We start from the raw sequence: 18,744 nt of genomic DNA, 5'->3' as shown, positions 1-18,744 counted from the left end.
TCAGTAGAGTGGCCCTAGGGACTCAAAATTCTGCTGCCCCTTAAAAATCTGCTGCCCTAGGCACCGGCCTTGTTGGCCTATGCCTTAATACGCCCCTGACTGTTCTCAATGCTGTATATTCATCTTACTACAAGGTCTTAAAGAAGACTCTTCATATTTTCTATGCTTATCCACAGCTTGTATTTTATCTATGGTGCCATCTTGTAACGTGCATTCCACACAGGCACTGCAGTCACATGACACGTGTGCACGGCAGCTTCTTCTCTCACTGATGTAACTTATTGAAGGCAGCCAAATCGTCAATGCTCATTCACTGTAATGCATTGCAGTATATGCTAGACTCTCTCCCCTTCCCTCCTCCCTATTCCCTCCTCCCCTCTGCCACTGAACATCAGGCTGGTGATTGCTTCTTTCAGTTATAAACAGTGAGTGAAACATAAAGACTGTGGAGATCTGTTCATGGTACATAACGTGTTTTATAAAATAATAAGCAATTACTGTATTACACATACTGTATAAAATGAAACGTTGTCCTCGTATACTGCAATGCATTACAGTGAATGAGCATTGACGATTTGGCTGCCTTCAATAAGTTACATCAGTGAGAGAAGAAGCTGCCGTGCACACATGTCATGTGACTGCAGTGCCTGTGTGGAACGCACGTTACAAGATGGCACCATAGACAGGAAAATACAAGCTTTGGATAAGCATAGAAAATATGAAGAGTCTTCTTGGAGAGCTTGCAGTAAGATGAATATACAGCATTGAGAACAGTGTATTAGTTTATTTTTATTCCTCAGAAACAGTTTTAAAAAATTTTAAGCAGGTATTAAGTGTCCCTTTAAGGAAACATCAAAAATATTAGGCCCCTTAATCAATGATAGAGCACTTACATGGTTATTCAACTTAACTCCTAAAAAAACTAACCACTTGTCAAACTAAGCTTAATCAATAGCACAAAAACATTGATAGCTAGATGCTGGAAAACAACCACAAACCCCAATTTAGCACCATGGATAGACCAATGTAATACGGTCTTAAATTTAGAAGAGTGCTATTCCATACAAATCAAACGTAAAGGCACACATGTATATAGCAATTAATCTTTGGGAATCCTACATAACCCAAAAATTCTAAGACCTTTCAATGCTGCACACAACGCACTACCTATTGAAATGTCCTATCAAGATACAATGAACAACTCACAGAACCAAAGGTTATAAAATGTATTTTTGTTTTATTGATCTATAAAGATGCAACTCTGTTAAACCTTATCGTTTTCATAAACCTGTTTTAATTGATTTATTCAAGACAAAACATATGTCAACTTTTGTTTTATTGATGTTCTGTATAATATAAAAAGTATGTACAATTTCTGCATATTTTCAATAAAAATATTTAAAAAAAGAAAGAAAAAAAAGTGACTTGAAAATGGATTGTGATTGCCAAGAACTTTTCTGCCCCATAGGAGAAATAGGTCTTTTATCAAGGATCCGAAACTACGTTTGTGAGTGCGGGAAAGAGCTGAAAATGCACTATTGCGGTTGCGTCAACTTGAAAAGAGTAGCATTTTGGCTAGGAAAAGAGCCAAAAAAGCTGCAGCCGATAGACTGTGATTAAGGCTATAGTTATATCCAACCATTAAAGCAATGATAAAATGTTGTAACACATAAGGGCATTTTCTTTTTGCACCTTTATGTTCCTTTTTAATTCATCGTAACATTTTTTTAAATTTATCTTTTAACCCTTGCATTGCCACTCTGGGGCTGACTTTAACCATGCGTTTAAACCCTTTTCAGGGGTAAACACATAGTTATATGCAAATAACATTATAGTATTTCCTGTTTGCGGTTTTACATCCCTTTGAAAGTATGATAATGTTATAATGACGATATTTTTCAAAAACTCATTTTGCTAAAAAAAAGAAACAGGTTTTCAAGCCTTTAGATCTTTGTATTGTCATGACATTTCATAATTTAAATGCGGACTATAGGATGTAGGACGCGCTTTACTTAGCTTAAAAGGCATGTGCGAGACTTCTCTACAGAGAACATCAGATATTTATTCTCTCTTTTTAATAATTTGTTACCTGCAGGAATTCATCCCACGTATTGCAAATCACACAGGTTATGGTGCAGAGTACTCTCTCCCACGCCGTATGTGGAAGGTCTATGACACACTCTTCTGTCAGGTAAGAAAAGTTATAGGAGAGAGAGAAAACAAAAGCCATCTGAAATTTATAACAAATTAAAGGGATAAGAAAGTCAAGATTAAACTTTAATGATTCAGATAGAGCATGTCATTTTAAATTCACATCTATTTTCAAATGTACTTTGTTCTCTTGGTATCCATTGTTAAAAAAATATGTACCGTACATATCCTACACTAGTGGGAGCTATCTGGTGATTGGTGCCTGCACACATATTTCTTTCATGTAATTAGCAAGAGTCCATGAGCTAGTGACGTATGGGATATACATTCCTACCAGGAGGGGCAAAGTTTCCCAAACCTCAAAATGCCTATAAATACACCCCTCACCACACCCACAAATCAGTTTTTACAAACTTTGCCTCCTATGGAGGTGGTGAAGTAAGTTTGTGCTAGATTCTACGTTGATATGCGCTCCGCAGCAGGTTGGAGCCCGGTTTTCCTCTCAGCGTGCAGTGAATGTCAGAGGGATGTGAGGAGAGTATTGCCTGTTTGAATTCAATGATCTCCTTCTACGGGGTCTATTTCATAGGTTCTCTGTTATCGGTCATAGAGATTCATCTCTTACCTCCCTTTTCAGATCGACGATATACTCTTATATATATACCATTACCTCTGCTGATTTTCGTTTCAGTACTGGTTTGGCTTTCTACAAACATGTAGATGAGTGTCCTGGGGTAAGTAAGTCTTATTTTCTGTGACATTCTAAGCTATGGTTGGGCACTTTTGTATAAAGTTCTAAATATATGTATTCAAACATTTATTTGCCTTGACTCAGGATGTTCAACATTCCTTATTTTCAGACAGTCAGTTTCATATTTGGGATAATGCATTTGGATCAATCATTTTTCTTACCTTAAAAAATTTTGACTTTTTTTCCCTGTGGGCTGTTAGGCTCGCGGGGGCTGAAAATGCTTCATTTTATTGCGTCATTCTTGGCGCTGACTTTTTTGGCGCAAAAAATCTTTTCTGTTTCCGGCGTCATACGTGTCGCCGGAAGTTGCGTCATTTTTTTACGTTCTTTTGCGCCAAAAATGTCGCCGTTCCGGATGTGGCGTCATTTTTGGCGCCAAAAGCATTTAGGCGCCAAATAATGTGGGCGTCTTATTTGGCGCTAAAAAAATATGGGCGTCGCTTTTGTCTCCACATTATTTAAGTCTCATTTTTCATTGCTTCTGGTTGCTAGAAGCTTGTTCCTTGGCATTTTTCCCATTCCTGAAACTGTCATTTAAGGAATTTGATCAATTTTGCTTTATATGTTGTTTTTTCTCTTACATATTGCAAGATGTCTCACGTTGCATCTGAGTCAGAAGATACTTCAGGAAAATCGCTGTCTGGTGCTGGAACTACCAAAGCTAAGTGTATCTGCTGTAAACTTTTGGTAGCTGTTCCTCCAGCTGTTGTTTGTATTAATTGTCATGACAAACTTGTTAATGCAGATAATATTTCCTTTAGTAAAGTACCATTACCTGTTGCAGTTCCATCAACATCTAATGTTCAGAGTGTTCCTGATAACATAAGAGATTTTGTTTCTGAATCCATCAAGAAGGCTATGTCTGTTATTCCTCCTTCTAGTAAACATAAAAAATCTTTTAAAACTTCTCTTTATACAGATGAATTTTTAAATGAACATCATCATTCTGATTCTAATGACTCTTCTGGTTCAGAGGATTCTGTCTCAGAGGTTGATGCTGATAAATCTTCATATTTATTTAAAATGGAATTTATTCATTCTTTACTTAAAGAAGTACTAATTGCTTTAGAAATTGAGGATTCTGGTCCTCTTGATACTAAATCTAAACGTTTAGATAAGGTCTTTAAATCTCCTGTGGTTATTCCAGAAGTTTTTCCTGTTCCTGGTGCTATTTCTGAAGTAATTTCCAGAGAATGGAATAATTTGGGTAATTCATTTACTCCTTCTAAACGTTTTAAGCAATTATATCCTGTGCCGTCTGACAGATTAGAATTTTGGGACAAAATCCCTAAAGTTGATGGGGCTATTTCTACCCTTGCTAAACGTACTACTATTCCTACAGCAGATGGTACTTCGTTTAAGGATCCTTTAGATAGGAAAATTGAATCCTTTCTAAGAAAAGCTTATCTGTGTTCAGGTAATCTTCTTAGACCTGCTATATCATTGGCTGATGTTGCTGCAGCTTCAACTTTTTGGTTGGAAACTTTAGCGCAACAAGTAACAGATCATGATTCTCATAATATTATTCTTCTTCTTCAACATGCTAATAATTTTATCTGTGATGCCATTTTTGATATTATCAGAGTTGATGTCAGGTTTATGTATCTAGCTATTTTAGCTAGAAGAGCTTTATGGCTTAAAACTTGGAATGCTGATATGTCTTCTAAATCGACTCTACTTTCCCTTTCTTTCCAGGGTAACAAATTATTTGGTTCTCAGTTGGATTCTATTATCTCAACTGTTACTGGTGGGAAAGGAACTTTTTTACCACAGGATAAAAAATCTAAGGGTAAAAACAGGGCTAATAATCGTTTTCGTTCCTTTCGTTTCAACAAAGAACAAAAGCCTGATCCTTCATCCTCAGGAGCAGTTTCAGTTTGGAAACCATCTCCAGTCTGGAATAAATCTAAGCCTTCTAGAAAAGCAAAGCCAGCTTCTAAGTCCACATGAAGGTGCGGCCCTCATTCCAGCTCAGCTGGTAGGGGGCAGGTTACGTTTTTTCAAAGAAATTTGGATCAATTCTGTTCACAATCTTTGGATTCAGAACATCGTTTCAGAAGGGTACAGAATTGGTTTCAAGATAAGACCTCCTGCAAAGAGATTTTTTCTTTCCCGTGTCCCAGTAAATCCAGTGAAAGCTCAAGCATTTCTGAATTGTGTTTCAGATCTAGAGTTGGCTGGAGTAATTATGCCAGTTCCAGTTCTGGAACAGGGGCTGGGGTTTTATTCGAATCTCTTCATTGTACCAAAGAAGGAGAATTCCTTCAGACCAGTTCTGGATCTAAAAATATTGAATCGTTATGTAAGGATACCAACATTCAAAATGGTAACTGTAAGGACTATCTTGCCTTTTGTTCAGCAAGGGCATTATATGTCCACAATAGATTTACAGGATGCATATCTGCATATTCCAATTCATCCAGATCACTATCAGTTCCTGAGATTCTCTTTCCTGGACAAGCATTACCAGTTTGTGGCTCTGCCGTTTGGCCTAGCTACAGCTCCAAGAATTTTTACAAAGGTTCTCGGTGCCCTTCTGTCTGTAATCAGAGAACAGGGTATTGTGGTATTTCCTTATTTGGACGATATCTTAGTACTTGCTCAGTCTTTACATTTAGCAGAATCTCATACGAATCGACTTGTGTTGTTTCTTCAAGATCATGGTTGGAGGATCAATTCACTAAAAAGTTCATTGATTCCTCAGACAAGGGTAACCTTTCTGGGTTTCCAGATAGATTCAGTGTCCATGACTCTGTCTTTGACAGACAAGAGACGTCTAAAATTGATTTCAGCTTGTCGAAACCTTCAGTCACAATCATTCCCTTCGGTAGCCTTATGCATGGAAATTCTAGGTCTTATGACTGCTGCATCGGACGCGATCCCCTTTGCTCGTTTTCACATGCGACCTCTTCAGCTCTGTATGCTGAATCAATGGTGCAGGGATTACACAAAGATATCTCAATTAATATCTTTAAAACCGATTGTACGACACTCTCTGACGTGGTGGACAGATCACCATCGTTTAATTCAGGGGGCTTCTTTTGTTCTTCCGACCTGGACTGTAATTTCAACAGATGCAAGTCTTACAGGTTGGGGAGCTGTGTGGGGATCTCTGACGGCACAAGGAGTTTGGGAATCTCAGGAGGTGAGATTACCGATCAATATTTTGGAACTCGCAATTTTCAGAGCTCTTCAGTCTTGGCCTCTTCTGAAGAGAGAATCATTCATTTGTTTTCAGACAGACAATGTCACAACTGTGGCATACATCAATCATCAAGGAGGGACTCACAGTCCTCTGGCTATGAAAGAAGTATCTCGAATTCTGGTTTGGGCGGAATCCAGCTCCTGTCTAATCTCTGCGGTTCATATCCCAGGTATAGACAATTGGGAAGCGGATTATCTCAGTCACCAAACGTTGCATCCGGGCGAATGGTCTCTTCACCCAGAGGTATTTCTTCAGATTGTTCAAATGTGGGAACTTCCAGAAATAGATCTGATGGCGTCTCATCTAAACAAGAAACTTCCCAGGTATCTGTCCAGATCCCGGGATCCTCAGGCGGAGGCAGTGAATGCATTATCACTTCCTTGGAAGTATCATCCTGCCTATATCTTTCCGCCTCTAGTTCTTCTTCCAAGAGTAATCTCCAAGATTCTGAAGGAATGCTCGTTTGTTCTGCTGGTAGCTCCGGCATGGGCTCACAGGTTTTGGTATGCGGATCTTGTCCGGATGGCCTCTTGCCAACCGTGGACTCTTCCGTTAAGACCAGACCTTCTGTCGCAAGGTCCTTTTTTCCATCAGGATCTCAAATCCTTAAATTTAAAGGTATGGAGATTGAACGCTTGATTCTTGGTCAAAGAGGTTTCTCTGACTCTGTGATTAATACTATGTTACAGGCTCGTAAATCTGTATCTAGAGAGATATATTATAGAGTCTGGAAGACTTATATTTCTTGGTGTCTTTCTCATCATTTTTTTTTGGCATTCTTTTAGAATACCGAGAATTTTACAGTTTCTTCAGGATGGTTTAGATAAAGGTTTGTCCGCAAGTTCCTTGAAAGGACAAATCTCTGCTCTTTCTGTTCTTTTTCACAGAAAGATTGCTAATCTTCCTGATATTCATTGTTTTGTACAAGCTTTGGTTCGTATAAAACCTGTCATTAAGTCAATTTCTCCTCCTTGGAGTTTGAATTTGGTTCTGGGGGCTCTTCAAGCTCCTCCGTTTGAACCTATGCATTCATTGGACATTAAATTACTTTCTTGGAAAGTTTTGTTCCTTTTGGCGATCTCTTCTGCCAGAAGAGTCTCTGAATTATCTGCTCTTTCTTGTGAGTCTCCTTTTCTGATTTTTCATCAGGATAAGGCGGTGTTGCGAACTTCTTTTGAATTTTTACCTAAGGTTGTGAATTCCAACAACATTAGTAGAGAAATTGTGGTTCCTTCATTATGTCCTAATCCTAAGAATTCTAAGGAGAAATCGTTGCATTCTTTGGATGTTGTTAGAGCTTTGAAATATTATGTTGAAGCTACTAAGTCTTTCCGAAAGACTTCTAGTCTATTTGTTATCTTTTCCGGTTCTAGAAAAGGCCAGAAAGCTTCTGCCATTTCTTTGGCATCTTGGTTGAAATCTTTAATTCATCATGCCTATGTCGAGTCGGGTAAAACTCCGCCTCAAAGGATTACAGCTCATTCTACTAGGTCAGTTTCTACTTCCTGGGCGTTTAGGAATGAAGCTTCGGTTGATCAGATTTGCAAAGCAGCAACTTGGTCCTCTTTGCATACTTTTACTAAATTCTACCATTTTGATGTGTTTTCTTCTTCTGAAGCAGTTTTTGGTAGAAAAGTACTTCAGGCAGCGGTTTCAGTTTGAATCTTCTGCTTATGTTTTCATTAAACTTTATTTTGGGTGTGGATTATTTTCAGCAGGAATTGGCTGTCTTTATTTTATCCCTCCCTCTCTAGTGACTCTTGCGTGGAAAGATCCACATCTTGGGTAGTCATTATCCCATACGTCACTAGCTCATGGAGTCTTGCTAATTACATGAAAGAAAACATAATTTATGTAAGAACTTACCTGATAAATTCATTTCTTTCATATTAGCAAGAGTCCATGAGGCCCACCCTTTTTGTGGTGGTTATGATTTTTTTGTATAAAGCACAATTATTCCAATTCCTTATTTTATATGCTTTCGCACTTTTTTCTTATCACCCCACTTCTTGGCTATTCATTAAACTGATTTGTGGGTGTGGTGAGGGGTGTATTTATAGGCATTTTGAGGTTTGGGAAACTTTGCCCCTCCTGGTAGGAATGTATATCCCATACGTCACTAGCTCATGGACTCTTGCTAATATGAAAGAAATGAATTTATCAGGTAAGTTCTTACATAAATTATGTTATCTCTTGTGATTGGCTGATTAGATGTCTTCAGTAGTGCATTGCTGCTCCTTCAGCAAAGGAATGAAGCAAATGTAATAGAAATAACTTGGAAAGTTGTTTAAAATTGTATTCTATATGTATCTTGTCAATCCTGAAAGGAAAAAATGTATTTCATTTCCCTTTAAAGGGACATTAAACAGTAAATAAATGATAGATTAGCTTGATAGTAACAGGCAGATGCATATAACCAAGTGTGTGAGAACAGGGTCTGTTAATTACATTGAACAAGTGATTTCGGGGTAGATTGTCTCTACCACCTCAACATTGCTGTGTTAATCATATGCACCAGAATTACTTAACAGTGGAATGTATAAGGTGAACTGATCTATCTATTTATCTATCTAAACACTATGGCCTCTAGTTATCAAGCCGTCAACCTCAAATACGCTGGAATTCCGCAGCGTATTTGTGGCGAGGCTGATTCGCCCTAGTTATCAAGCCCTAGACATCGGCAAAAGTAGAATTTAGTGACGTAAGCTTCGATCCGCCGGACTCAGTCCGACACAGATCGATTCTTACGTCACTCCAGATGTTCCGCACACAAGTTCGGCACTATCTGACTACTTTTGCTAGTTATCAAAAAACTAGCAGGTACGCTCGGCACTTTTCCGGCCCAGCGTACCTGGTTTTCAAACCGCCGCCCTAGAGGCAGCGGATCCCATAGGAATCAATGGGAGTCTGACCATAGCGAAAGTTCATGTTCGCTGCTGCCAGACATCCCATTGATTCCTATGGGAGCTGTCTACACCTAACACCCTAACATGTACCCCGAGTCTAAACACCCCTAATCTGCCCCCCCTACACCGCCGCAACTAAATAAATGTATTACCCCCTAAACCCCCGCTCCCGGAGCCCACCGCCACGCTAATAAACTGATTAACCCCTAAACCGCCGCTCCTGGAGCCCACCGCCACTATAATAAATATGTTAACCCCTAAACCGCCGCTCCCGGACCTCGCCGCCACCTACATTATACCTAGTAACCCCTATCCTGCCCCCCCCTATACTGCCGCCACCTATAATAAATTTATTAACCCCTATCCTGCGGATCCCGGACCTCGCCGCAACTAAATAAATAGTTTAACCCCTAAACCACTGCTCCCGGACCCCGCCGCAACCTATCTTAAACAAATGAAAGTGAGGGGGCGCCCTAAATGTGAATATGGAGAGGTAACAAACAGAGTGGTATTGAGTGAAGTGATAAAGATATGAGTGGAGGAGACACTAATGGTCAAAAATGGACAATAATCATATATTGTCTAACTATTAAACTGAATATTAACAAATCATAAAATAGTGATATCTCATAAAAATGTATACAGTGTTAACCTGTGTTAACCAATAACAATGTGATACAAATTATATATCATACAATATACAGTGTTTAGACAATGTTAACCAATAACAATGTAATACAAAATAGGCAATCAAAAGTGGTAAATAAAGTGGTAAATAAAGTAAAAGTCTCTATAGAGGATGGAGGCAGCTATCTGTGATGATCCAGGCCAGGATCCAGAAACAGCAATCTATGGAGAGAAAAAACAGAAGCGCCACATGGCCCAATATTGTTTGGTCCGGAACTGGAAGATCTTAAAGTAATGAATGAACTCACATTTAGTAGAGCACCTCAATTAGTGCTAGATAAGCAGTCTGGGATCTATTCGGTCACCCAGAAGACCAACTTCCTGCACAGGAGCTGATGTCTGTATAGACAAAAAGGAGACACAGGTGCCTATATGGCCTAGTATTGTAGGTGCAAGGATATAGATGCAGACAAAGAGAAGAATAATACTCACAATGGATAAAGCACCTCTTGTGATGCTATAGAGGCATGAAGGGGTCAATTCAGTCACCCAACAGACTTGTGGCCAGACATCCAAGTGGATTCAGTGGTACAGATGGATCCCACAGTGGACAAAAAGGAGATATTCCTCAGGAAAAGGCAAATATATATATATCCCACAAGAAGATATACAGCAAGTGTTCAAATGTTAAAAATGACTTTAATAAAAGTAATAAAATCACAGGCAACGCGTTTCTCAGCCAGTGGCTGTTTCATCAGGCTGAGAAACGAGCCGACGCGGAGCCATCCTCTTCTTCCCGACGACTAACGACGAATGAAGGTTCCTTTAAGGGACGTCATCCAAGATGGCGTCCCTTTAATTCCGATTGGGTGATAGGATTCTATCAGCCAATCGAAATTAAGGTAGGAAAAATCTGATTGGCTGATTGAATCAGCCAATCAGAATGAAGTTCAATCTGATTGGCTGATCCAATCAGCCAATCAGATTGAGCTCGCATTCTATTGGCTGTTCCGATCAGCCAATAGAATGCGAGCTCAATCTGATTGGCTGATTGGATCAGCCAATCGGATTGAACTTCAATCTGATTGGCTGATTCAATCAGCCAATCAGATTTTTCCTACCTTAATTCCGATTGGCTGATAGAATCCTATCAGCCAATTGGAATTCAAGGGACGCCATCTTGGATGACGTCCCTTAAAGGAACCTTCATTCGCCGTTAGTCGTCGGGAAGAAGAGGATGGCTCCGCATCGGCGCGTCTGAAGATGGATCCGCTCCGCCCCGGATGGATGAAGATTGAAGATGCTGCTTGGATGAAGACTTCAATCGGATGGAAGACTTCTTCAGCGTCCCTTGGATGATGACTTCTGCCGCTCCGGATCTCCTCTTCGGTTCCATCGGTGGTCGGCTGGCTGAAGACGGCTCAAGGTAGGATGATCTTCAGGGGAGTAGTGTTAGGTTTATTTAAGGGGGGTTTGGGTTAGATTAGGGGTATGTGGGTGGTGGGTTTTAATGTTGGGGGGGGGTTGTATTTTATTTTTACAGGCAAAAGAGCTGAATTCTTTGGGGCATGCCCCGCAAAAGGCCCTTTTAAGGGCTGGTAAGGTAATAGAGCTGGTAACTTTTTAATGTAGAATAGAGTAGGGCATTTTTTTATTTTGGGGGGCTTTGTTATTTTATTAGGGGGCTTAGATTAGGTGTAAGTAGCTTAAAATTGTTGTAATATTTTTTAAATGTTTGTAACTTATTTTTTTTAATTTTTTGTAACTTAGCTTTTTTTATTTTTTGTACTTTAGTTAGTTTATTTAATTGTATTTAATTGTAGTTATTTGTAGTTAATTTATTTAATTAATTTAATGATAGTGTAGTGTTAGGTTTAATTGTAACTTAGGTTAGGATTTATTTTACAGGTAAATGTCTCTTTATTTGAACTAGATAGCTATTAAATAGTTAATAACTATTTAATAGCTATTGTACCTAGTTAAAATAAATTGAAAGTTGCCTGTAAAATAAAAATAAATCCTAAGATAGCTACAATATAATTATTATTTATATTGTAGCTATCTTAGGGTTTATTTTAAAGGTAAGTATTTAGTTTTAAATAGGAATAATTAATTTAATAAGAGTTAAATTTATTTAGATGTATTTAATTAATATTTAAGTTAGGGCGGTGTTAGGGTTAGGGTTAGACTTAGGTTTAGGGGTTAATAATTTTATTACAGTGGCGGCGGTGTAGGGGGGGCAGGATAGGGGTTAATAAATTTATTATAGGTGGCGACGGTGTAGGGGGGGCAGATTAGGGGTTAATAAGTTTAATATAGGTTGCGGCGGGGTCCGGGAGCGGCGGTTTAGGGGTTAAACTATTTATTTAGGTGCGGCAGGGTCCGGGAGCCGCAGGATAGGGGTTAATAACTTTATTATAGGTGGTGGCGGTATACCCCTAAACCGCCGCTCCCGGACACCGTCGCCACCTACATTATACCTAGTAACCCCTATCCTGCCCCCCTATACCGCCGCCACCTATAACAAAGTTATTAACCCCTATCCTGCGGATCCCGGACCCTGCCGCACCTAAATAAATAGTTTAACCCGTAAACCGCCGCTCCCGGACCCCGCCGCAACCTATATTAAATTTATTAACCCCTAATCTGCCCCCCCTACACCGTCGCCACCTATAATAAATTTATTAACCCCTATCCTGCCCCCCCGCCACTGTAATAAAATTATTAACCCCTAAACCTAAGTCTAACCCTAACACCCCCCTAACTTAAATATTAATTAAATACATCTAAATAAATTTAACTCTTATTAAATTAATTATTCCTATTTATAACTAAATACTTACCTTTAAAATAAACCCTAAGATAGCTACAATATAAATAATAATTATATTGTAGCTATTTTAGGATTTATTTTTATTTTACAGGCAACTTTCAATTTATTTTAACTAGGTACAATAGCTATTAAATAGTTATTAACTATTTAATAGCTATCTAGTTCAAATAAAGAGAAATTTACCTGTAAAATAAATCCTAACCTAAGTTACAATTAAACCTAACACTACACTATCATAAAATTAATTAAATAAATTAACTACAAATAACTACAATTAAATAAACTAACTAAAGTACAAAAAATAAAAAAAGCTAAGTTACAAAAAATAAAAAAAATAAGTTACAAACATTTCAAAAATATTACAACAATTTTAAGCTACTTACACCTAATCTAAGCCCCCTAATAAAATAACAAAGCCCCCCAAAATAAAAAATGCCCTACCCTATTCTACATTAAAAAGTTACCAGCTCTATTACCTGTTAATAACTATTTAATAGCTATTGTACCTAGTTAAAATAAATTGAAAGTTGCCTGTAAAATCAAAATAAATCCTAAGATAGCTACAATATAATTATTATTTATATTGTAGCTATCTTAGGGTTTATTTTAAAGGTAAGTATTTAGTTTTAAATAGGAATAATTAATTTAATAAGAGTTAAATTTATTTAGATGTATTTAATTAATATTTAAGTTAGGGGGGTGTTAGGGTTAGGTTTAGGGGTTAATAATTTTATTACAGTGGCGGCGGTGTAGGGGGGGCAGGATAGGGGTTAATAAATGTATTATAGGTGGCGACGGTGTAGGGGGGGCAGATTAGGGGTTAATAAGTTTAATATAGGTTGCGGCGGGGTCCGGGAACGGCGGTTTAGGGGTTAAACTATTTATTTAGGTGCGGCAGGGTCCGGGATCCGCAGGATAGGGGTTAATAACTTTGTTATAGGTGGCGGCGGTATAGGGGGGCAGGATAGGGGTTACTAGGTATAATGTAGGTGGCGGCGGTGTCCGGGAGCGGCGGTTTAGGGGTTAATACATTTATAAGAGTTGCGACGGGGTCTAGGAGCGGCGGTTTAGGGGTTACTAACTTTATTTAGTTGCTGAGGGCTCCGGGGGCGCTGGTATAGGGGGTAGAACAGTGTAGTTAGTTTGGGTGCTTAGTGACAGCTTGTCAATAAAGCTGTCAGAAAGCCGAAGAGCAGCGAGATTGGATGAGTGATAACTATCACAGTCCGCTGCTCATCGCCCCGTACTTGGTGCGCGGCTTTTTGACAGCTTTTTTGATAACTTTGCCGAACGTATTCAGGTCCGCGGTGGCGATGTTAGGCGAGCTTAGGCGTATTGGGCCGGCGAAGGCAGGTAAAGTAGACGCGTTGATAACTAGAGGCCTATGTGTTTAGATAGATAGATAGATAGATACATTTAGAATCAGAAAACCTTTTTTTTTTCTTCAGAGGCTTAGATACAAGTTAATCACAGAGGCAAACAAATGTATTAATATCACAGTGTTGGTTATGCAAAACTGGGGAATGGGTAATTAAAGGGATTATCTATCTTTTTAAACAAACATTGTTTTGGAGTAGACTGTCTCATTATCTTTTAATATTGTAAGTGCACTTTATAAAAAGTGTTATTCAAATAGAGCATTTTTGGTACAGTGCAATCACAATATTAGAACTAAACACATTCAGCATCCTCTATCTGAATCATGAAAGAAGAAAAAATGGGTTTTGTGTCCCTTTAAGTTAAAGTGGTTTTTACTTTTGGTGGTTTCTTTTCTTTTTAGGAACAAGATTGTATGTACTTCATGTACAGGATATTCATATCACATAGAAGACAGTAGTTCTGGATATTTCATTTTATAATAGTGTTTTTTTTTTAGACATTGCACTATGTAAAATGGGTTTTTAAAATAAAAAAAAATTAAGCAACTTTCTAATTTACTCCTATTACATTTAGACACCAATCAGCAAGCACTTTCCAGTTTCTGAACCAAGAATGGGCTGGCTCCTAAGCTTACATTCTTACTTTTTCAAAAAAAGATACCAAGAGAACGTAGAAAAATTGATAAATGGAGTAAATTTTAATGGAGTATGCAATTTTATCTGAATCAAAAAATTCAGCCACATCAGCAAGTGCTACCCAGGTGCTGAACAAAAAAATGGGCCAGCTCCTAATCTTACATTCCTGCTTTTTGAAATAAAGATACCAAGAGAACGAAAAATAGGAGTAAATTAGAAAGTTGCTTAAAATTGCATGCTCTATCTGAATCATGAAAGAAAACAATTGGGTTTTGTGTCCCTTAAATAACAAATTTAGTTAAAATACATAACATTCAATTTTACAGTATAAGACATAGATATAATGCATCAAATACAAATGTACAACATTCCCACAATCCCCCAACTTATATACGTTTATTATTATGATTATTCTGTTCTTTATTAACAATGGCAATTGCATACATAACAAATATATTGGGGCCAATTTATTAAAGCGTCAATCTTGGTGCATTCGCTGGAGTCAATATGCTGCCGCGAATCCACATACAATGCCCTTATTTATTAAAAAGTCTGTCAAAAACACATGCGTCAAGTACAGAGCGATGAGCATCGGACTGTTGATAAATAAGAGTCATCGATGTCACGGATATTCTGTTTTTCCAACTTTATTTATACCATATCATTACTGTCCATGAACAAGCACATTTCTCTAAAGCTAATCTTTTATTTTTCATCTGTTAATGTCCAAGAAATAGCTAGATTTATACTTGAACAAACAATAATATGTCATTTATTTATTTATTTGTTATACAAAAAATCTGATATATGATATTTTCACATAAATTAATGTGTGTTTGTATTTCTAGAAATCATGATAGGACTACGTCATGTTTTTTTCCTTTTTTTTAAAGGATTATTAATACTGGAATTTGTACATATATCTTTGCACATACTTGTATGTATGTATGTATATATGTATATATATATATATATATATGTATGTATATATGTATATATATATATATATATATATATATATATATATATGTTAAAAAACGTTTCCAAACATATTTACATGTCCCTAAATTTTATGTTGTTCTAAAAAATGTTGTCTTTCATATCTCTGTGTTTATTTATACCACTATATGTATATAGTGTAAATATATTATTATTCTGAGCGAGACTAACATGCAAATATAACATGTAATCAGGGTATAATATGCATTTATTTGCAATCAATGGATATTTTAAGAGCTGGGCCAGTTTTCTCTCTGCACCTGTGTAACCCTTCCTGATTGCAGTCTAGTTTTAAACACCACTCCTACACAGGTGTTAAAAAATGGGCTGGCATATAAGATGACATTTCTTAATGAAAATGAAATTCAAGAGAAGGAAGAAGAACACTGAAAATATCATGACAGTAAAAAGGTGATTTTAATTTCTGCTGTATCTGATTCATGACAGTTTAATGTTAGATGGACTATCCCTTTGAGCTATCATTTTAAGATAATATTGAATCAAACATCAATCGATTTTTAAAATCATTGTCAAAAATATTACAGTGTCCTAATGGCATCATCAATGTTTAACTTTAATACTAATTTCACATATACATACTTTTAAAGTATAATACACAATGTAACAAATGACACAAGTTCTGATGAGTGATCAATGACACAAGTATCGAGTAATTTGATTTGTTAGTGATAGTATATAATGTATATTTAAATCAGATTGGCTGATGTCATAAATCACGTGATTATGCATTTCCCAATCAAAAGTGGTGGAAAATTTCACTAGTTTGTGGGTTGTTTAGGGGTATTGCGTCCAATTTGGAGCAAAGTATTGCGTCAAATTTGGTGCGAAATGCAGTGGGACTTGTATTACATGCATTAAACATGGTGAAATTAGATTGATTAAAAAAACGAAGTTAGCTATAGTATGTAATGTATTTATTTCATTTGTATCCCTATATCTACTAGTCCTGCTGCCAGACAGACATTACCTGTCATTAAAACTACTTTTGAAATGAATCTGTCCCTTGAAATTACATGTGATTATAATATTATTATTTAACATATTATTTAGATACTAAACATGCGTCTTTGTTGTCTGTGGGATTTAGAAAGAGTATACAATTGTAATCAACTTTCTAATTTACATAAATATGTAATAAGCTTCATTCTCTTGCAGCATCTAACATAACCTTTCTGGGCTTTCAGACTCCCATTGATTTCAATGGCATTCGCAGCCTCAAGGGTGGCGGTTTGAATGATAGGTGCGCTGTGGCAGAAAAGACGCGAGTGTACCTGTTCAATGTTTGCTAAATTGGGAAGAGGGTCAAATAAAGTCGATTGTGAATTCTAAACATCTGGAATGATGCAAGCATCGATCTGCTTCGGATTGAGATCGCTGGAGCGTACATTACGTCACACATTTCAACATTTGACGATGTTGATGCTTTGTTAATTACGGCGGATTCAATTTGCGTAGAATATGACGTGAGATTCAAATGGATTCCATCGTATTATCAGTTGAAGCTTTGATAAATCGCCCCATAGGCTTTCAATGGGTGTAACCTAACCTGTATTAGTGGGGAAACTTCACTGTGATATTCAAATGCTCTAAACAATGTCCACCAGCTTAGGTGAACCTTTTTACACATACCTGTCTCGCTACCCTTTCAGTGATGAGATCATCAGTTGTAAGAAATCTGCTGAGTGTACTGTGAAACTTAGGTTACATATAGCAAGTAAAAATGTGATATATGTGAAATAAATGAACAAAGGTGTCCAAATAAGTGTCCACCTTTATTCACTTATTTCACATATATCACATTTTTTATTTGTTACACATTTCTGCTTTGTTGTGATTTTTATTAAGTGTAACTTTTTTAGTTTATCTTTACATATAGAATGTTTGAACTATTACAAAACAGAAACCATTTTTATATTTAATTAATGCACATTATAGGTTGTGTAAACATGCTTTGATGATATGCTTTGCAATTACAAATGTTTAGGCATTCTCATGTTTATTTCTTTTGTTTGTATTGGTATGACACAAAAAAAGTGGAGAAAAAAAGGTAAAATTATTCTATGCAAAACTCCAAAAATGGAGTGGACAAAATTATTGGCACCCTCAATTTAATATTTGGTAGCACACCCCTTGGAAAAAATAACTGAAATCAATTGCTTCCTGTAACCATCAATGAGTTTCTTACAGCTCTCTACTGGAATTTTGGACCACTCTTCTTTCACCAACTGCTCCAGGTCTCTCAGATTGGAAGGCTTCATTTTTCCAACTGCTGTGTTGAGATCTCTCCACAGGTGCTCTATGGGATTGAGATCTGGACTCATTGCTGGCCAGTTCAGTACTCTCCAGCACTTTGTCTTAAACCATTTCTGGGTGCATTTTGATGTGTGCTTTGGGTCATTATCCTGCTGTAAGACCCATGACCTCTGACGGAGACCCAACTTTCTGACACTGGGCCCTTCATTGCACCACAGAATTCTTTGGTAGTCTTCAGATTTCTTAATGCCATGCACACAGTCAAGACATCCAGTGCCTGATGCAGCAAAGCAACCCCAAAACATCAGTGGACCTCCACCATGTTTGACTGTAGGGACTGTATTCTTTTTCTTTAAAAGCCTCATTTCTTTTTCTGAAAATAGTAGAATGATGGGCTTTATCAAAAAGCTGTAATTTTGTTTCGTCTGTCCACAGCACATTCTCACAAAAAGGATTTTGGCTTCCTCGGGTAAGTTTTGGCAAACTCCAATCTGACTTTATGTTTCTGGGTCAGCAGTGGGGTCCTCCTGGGTCTCCTACCATAGCGTCCCTTTTCATTCAGATGGCGACATATAGTAAGACCTGACACATCTGTACCCTGTGCCTGAAGGTCAGCTCGAATTTGTCTGGAAGTTGATCAAGGTTCTTTATCCACAATTCAAACAATCCTTCATTTCAATCTTTGATCATTTTTTCTCTTTTGTTCACGTCCAGGGAGATTAGCTACAGTGCCATGGGATGTAAACTTCTTGACAATGTTGCGCACAGTGGACACAGGAACATTAAGATCTCTGGAGATGGACTTGTAACCTTGAGATTGTCCATGCTTATCCACATTTTATGTTCTCAAATCCTCAGACAATTCTTTGCTGCTCTTTTCTCTTCTCCATGCTCAGTGTGGCACACAGAGACACACAACAGAAAGGAGGTTGAGTACATTTTTCACCATTTTTTTTCTTTTTTTTTCTTTATTGGGGTTATAG

The 18,744-nt window shown here is 37.5% G+C and overlaps 1 protein-coding gene across 1 annotated transcript in view; it reads left to right on the top strand.

The window, feature by feature from the left end:
- The window catches only part of LOC128638691 (testicular acid phosphatase homolog), a 259,980-nt gene that overhangs the window by 185,277 nt on the left and 55,959 nt on the right, over nt 1-18,744 (top strand). Inside the window, exon 6 of the mRNA XM_053690813.1 lies at nt 2,096-2,191. Within this exon, the coding sequence (XP_053546788.1) occupies nt 2,096-2,191 (96 nt within the window). The remainder of the gene's footprint in view (nt 1-2,095; nt 2,192-18,744) is intronic.

The sequence above is a fragment of the Bombina bombina genome, chromosome 8 (genome assembly GCF_027579735.1).
Source record: "Bombina bombina isolate aBomBom1 chromosome 8, aBomBom1.pri, whole genome shotgun sequence".
NCBI classification, from domain to species: Eukaryota; Metazoa; Chordata; class Amphibia; order Anura; family Bombinatoridae; genus Bombina; species Bombina bombina.
This window is presented reverse-complemented; position numbering and strand designations above follow the sequence as displayed.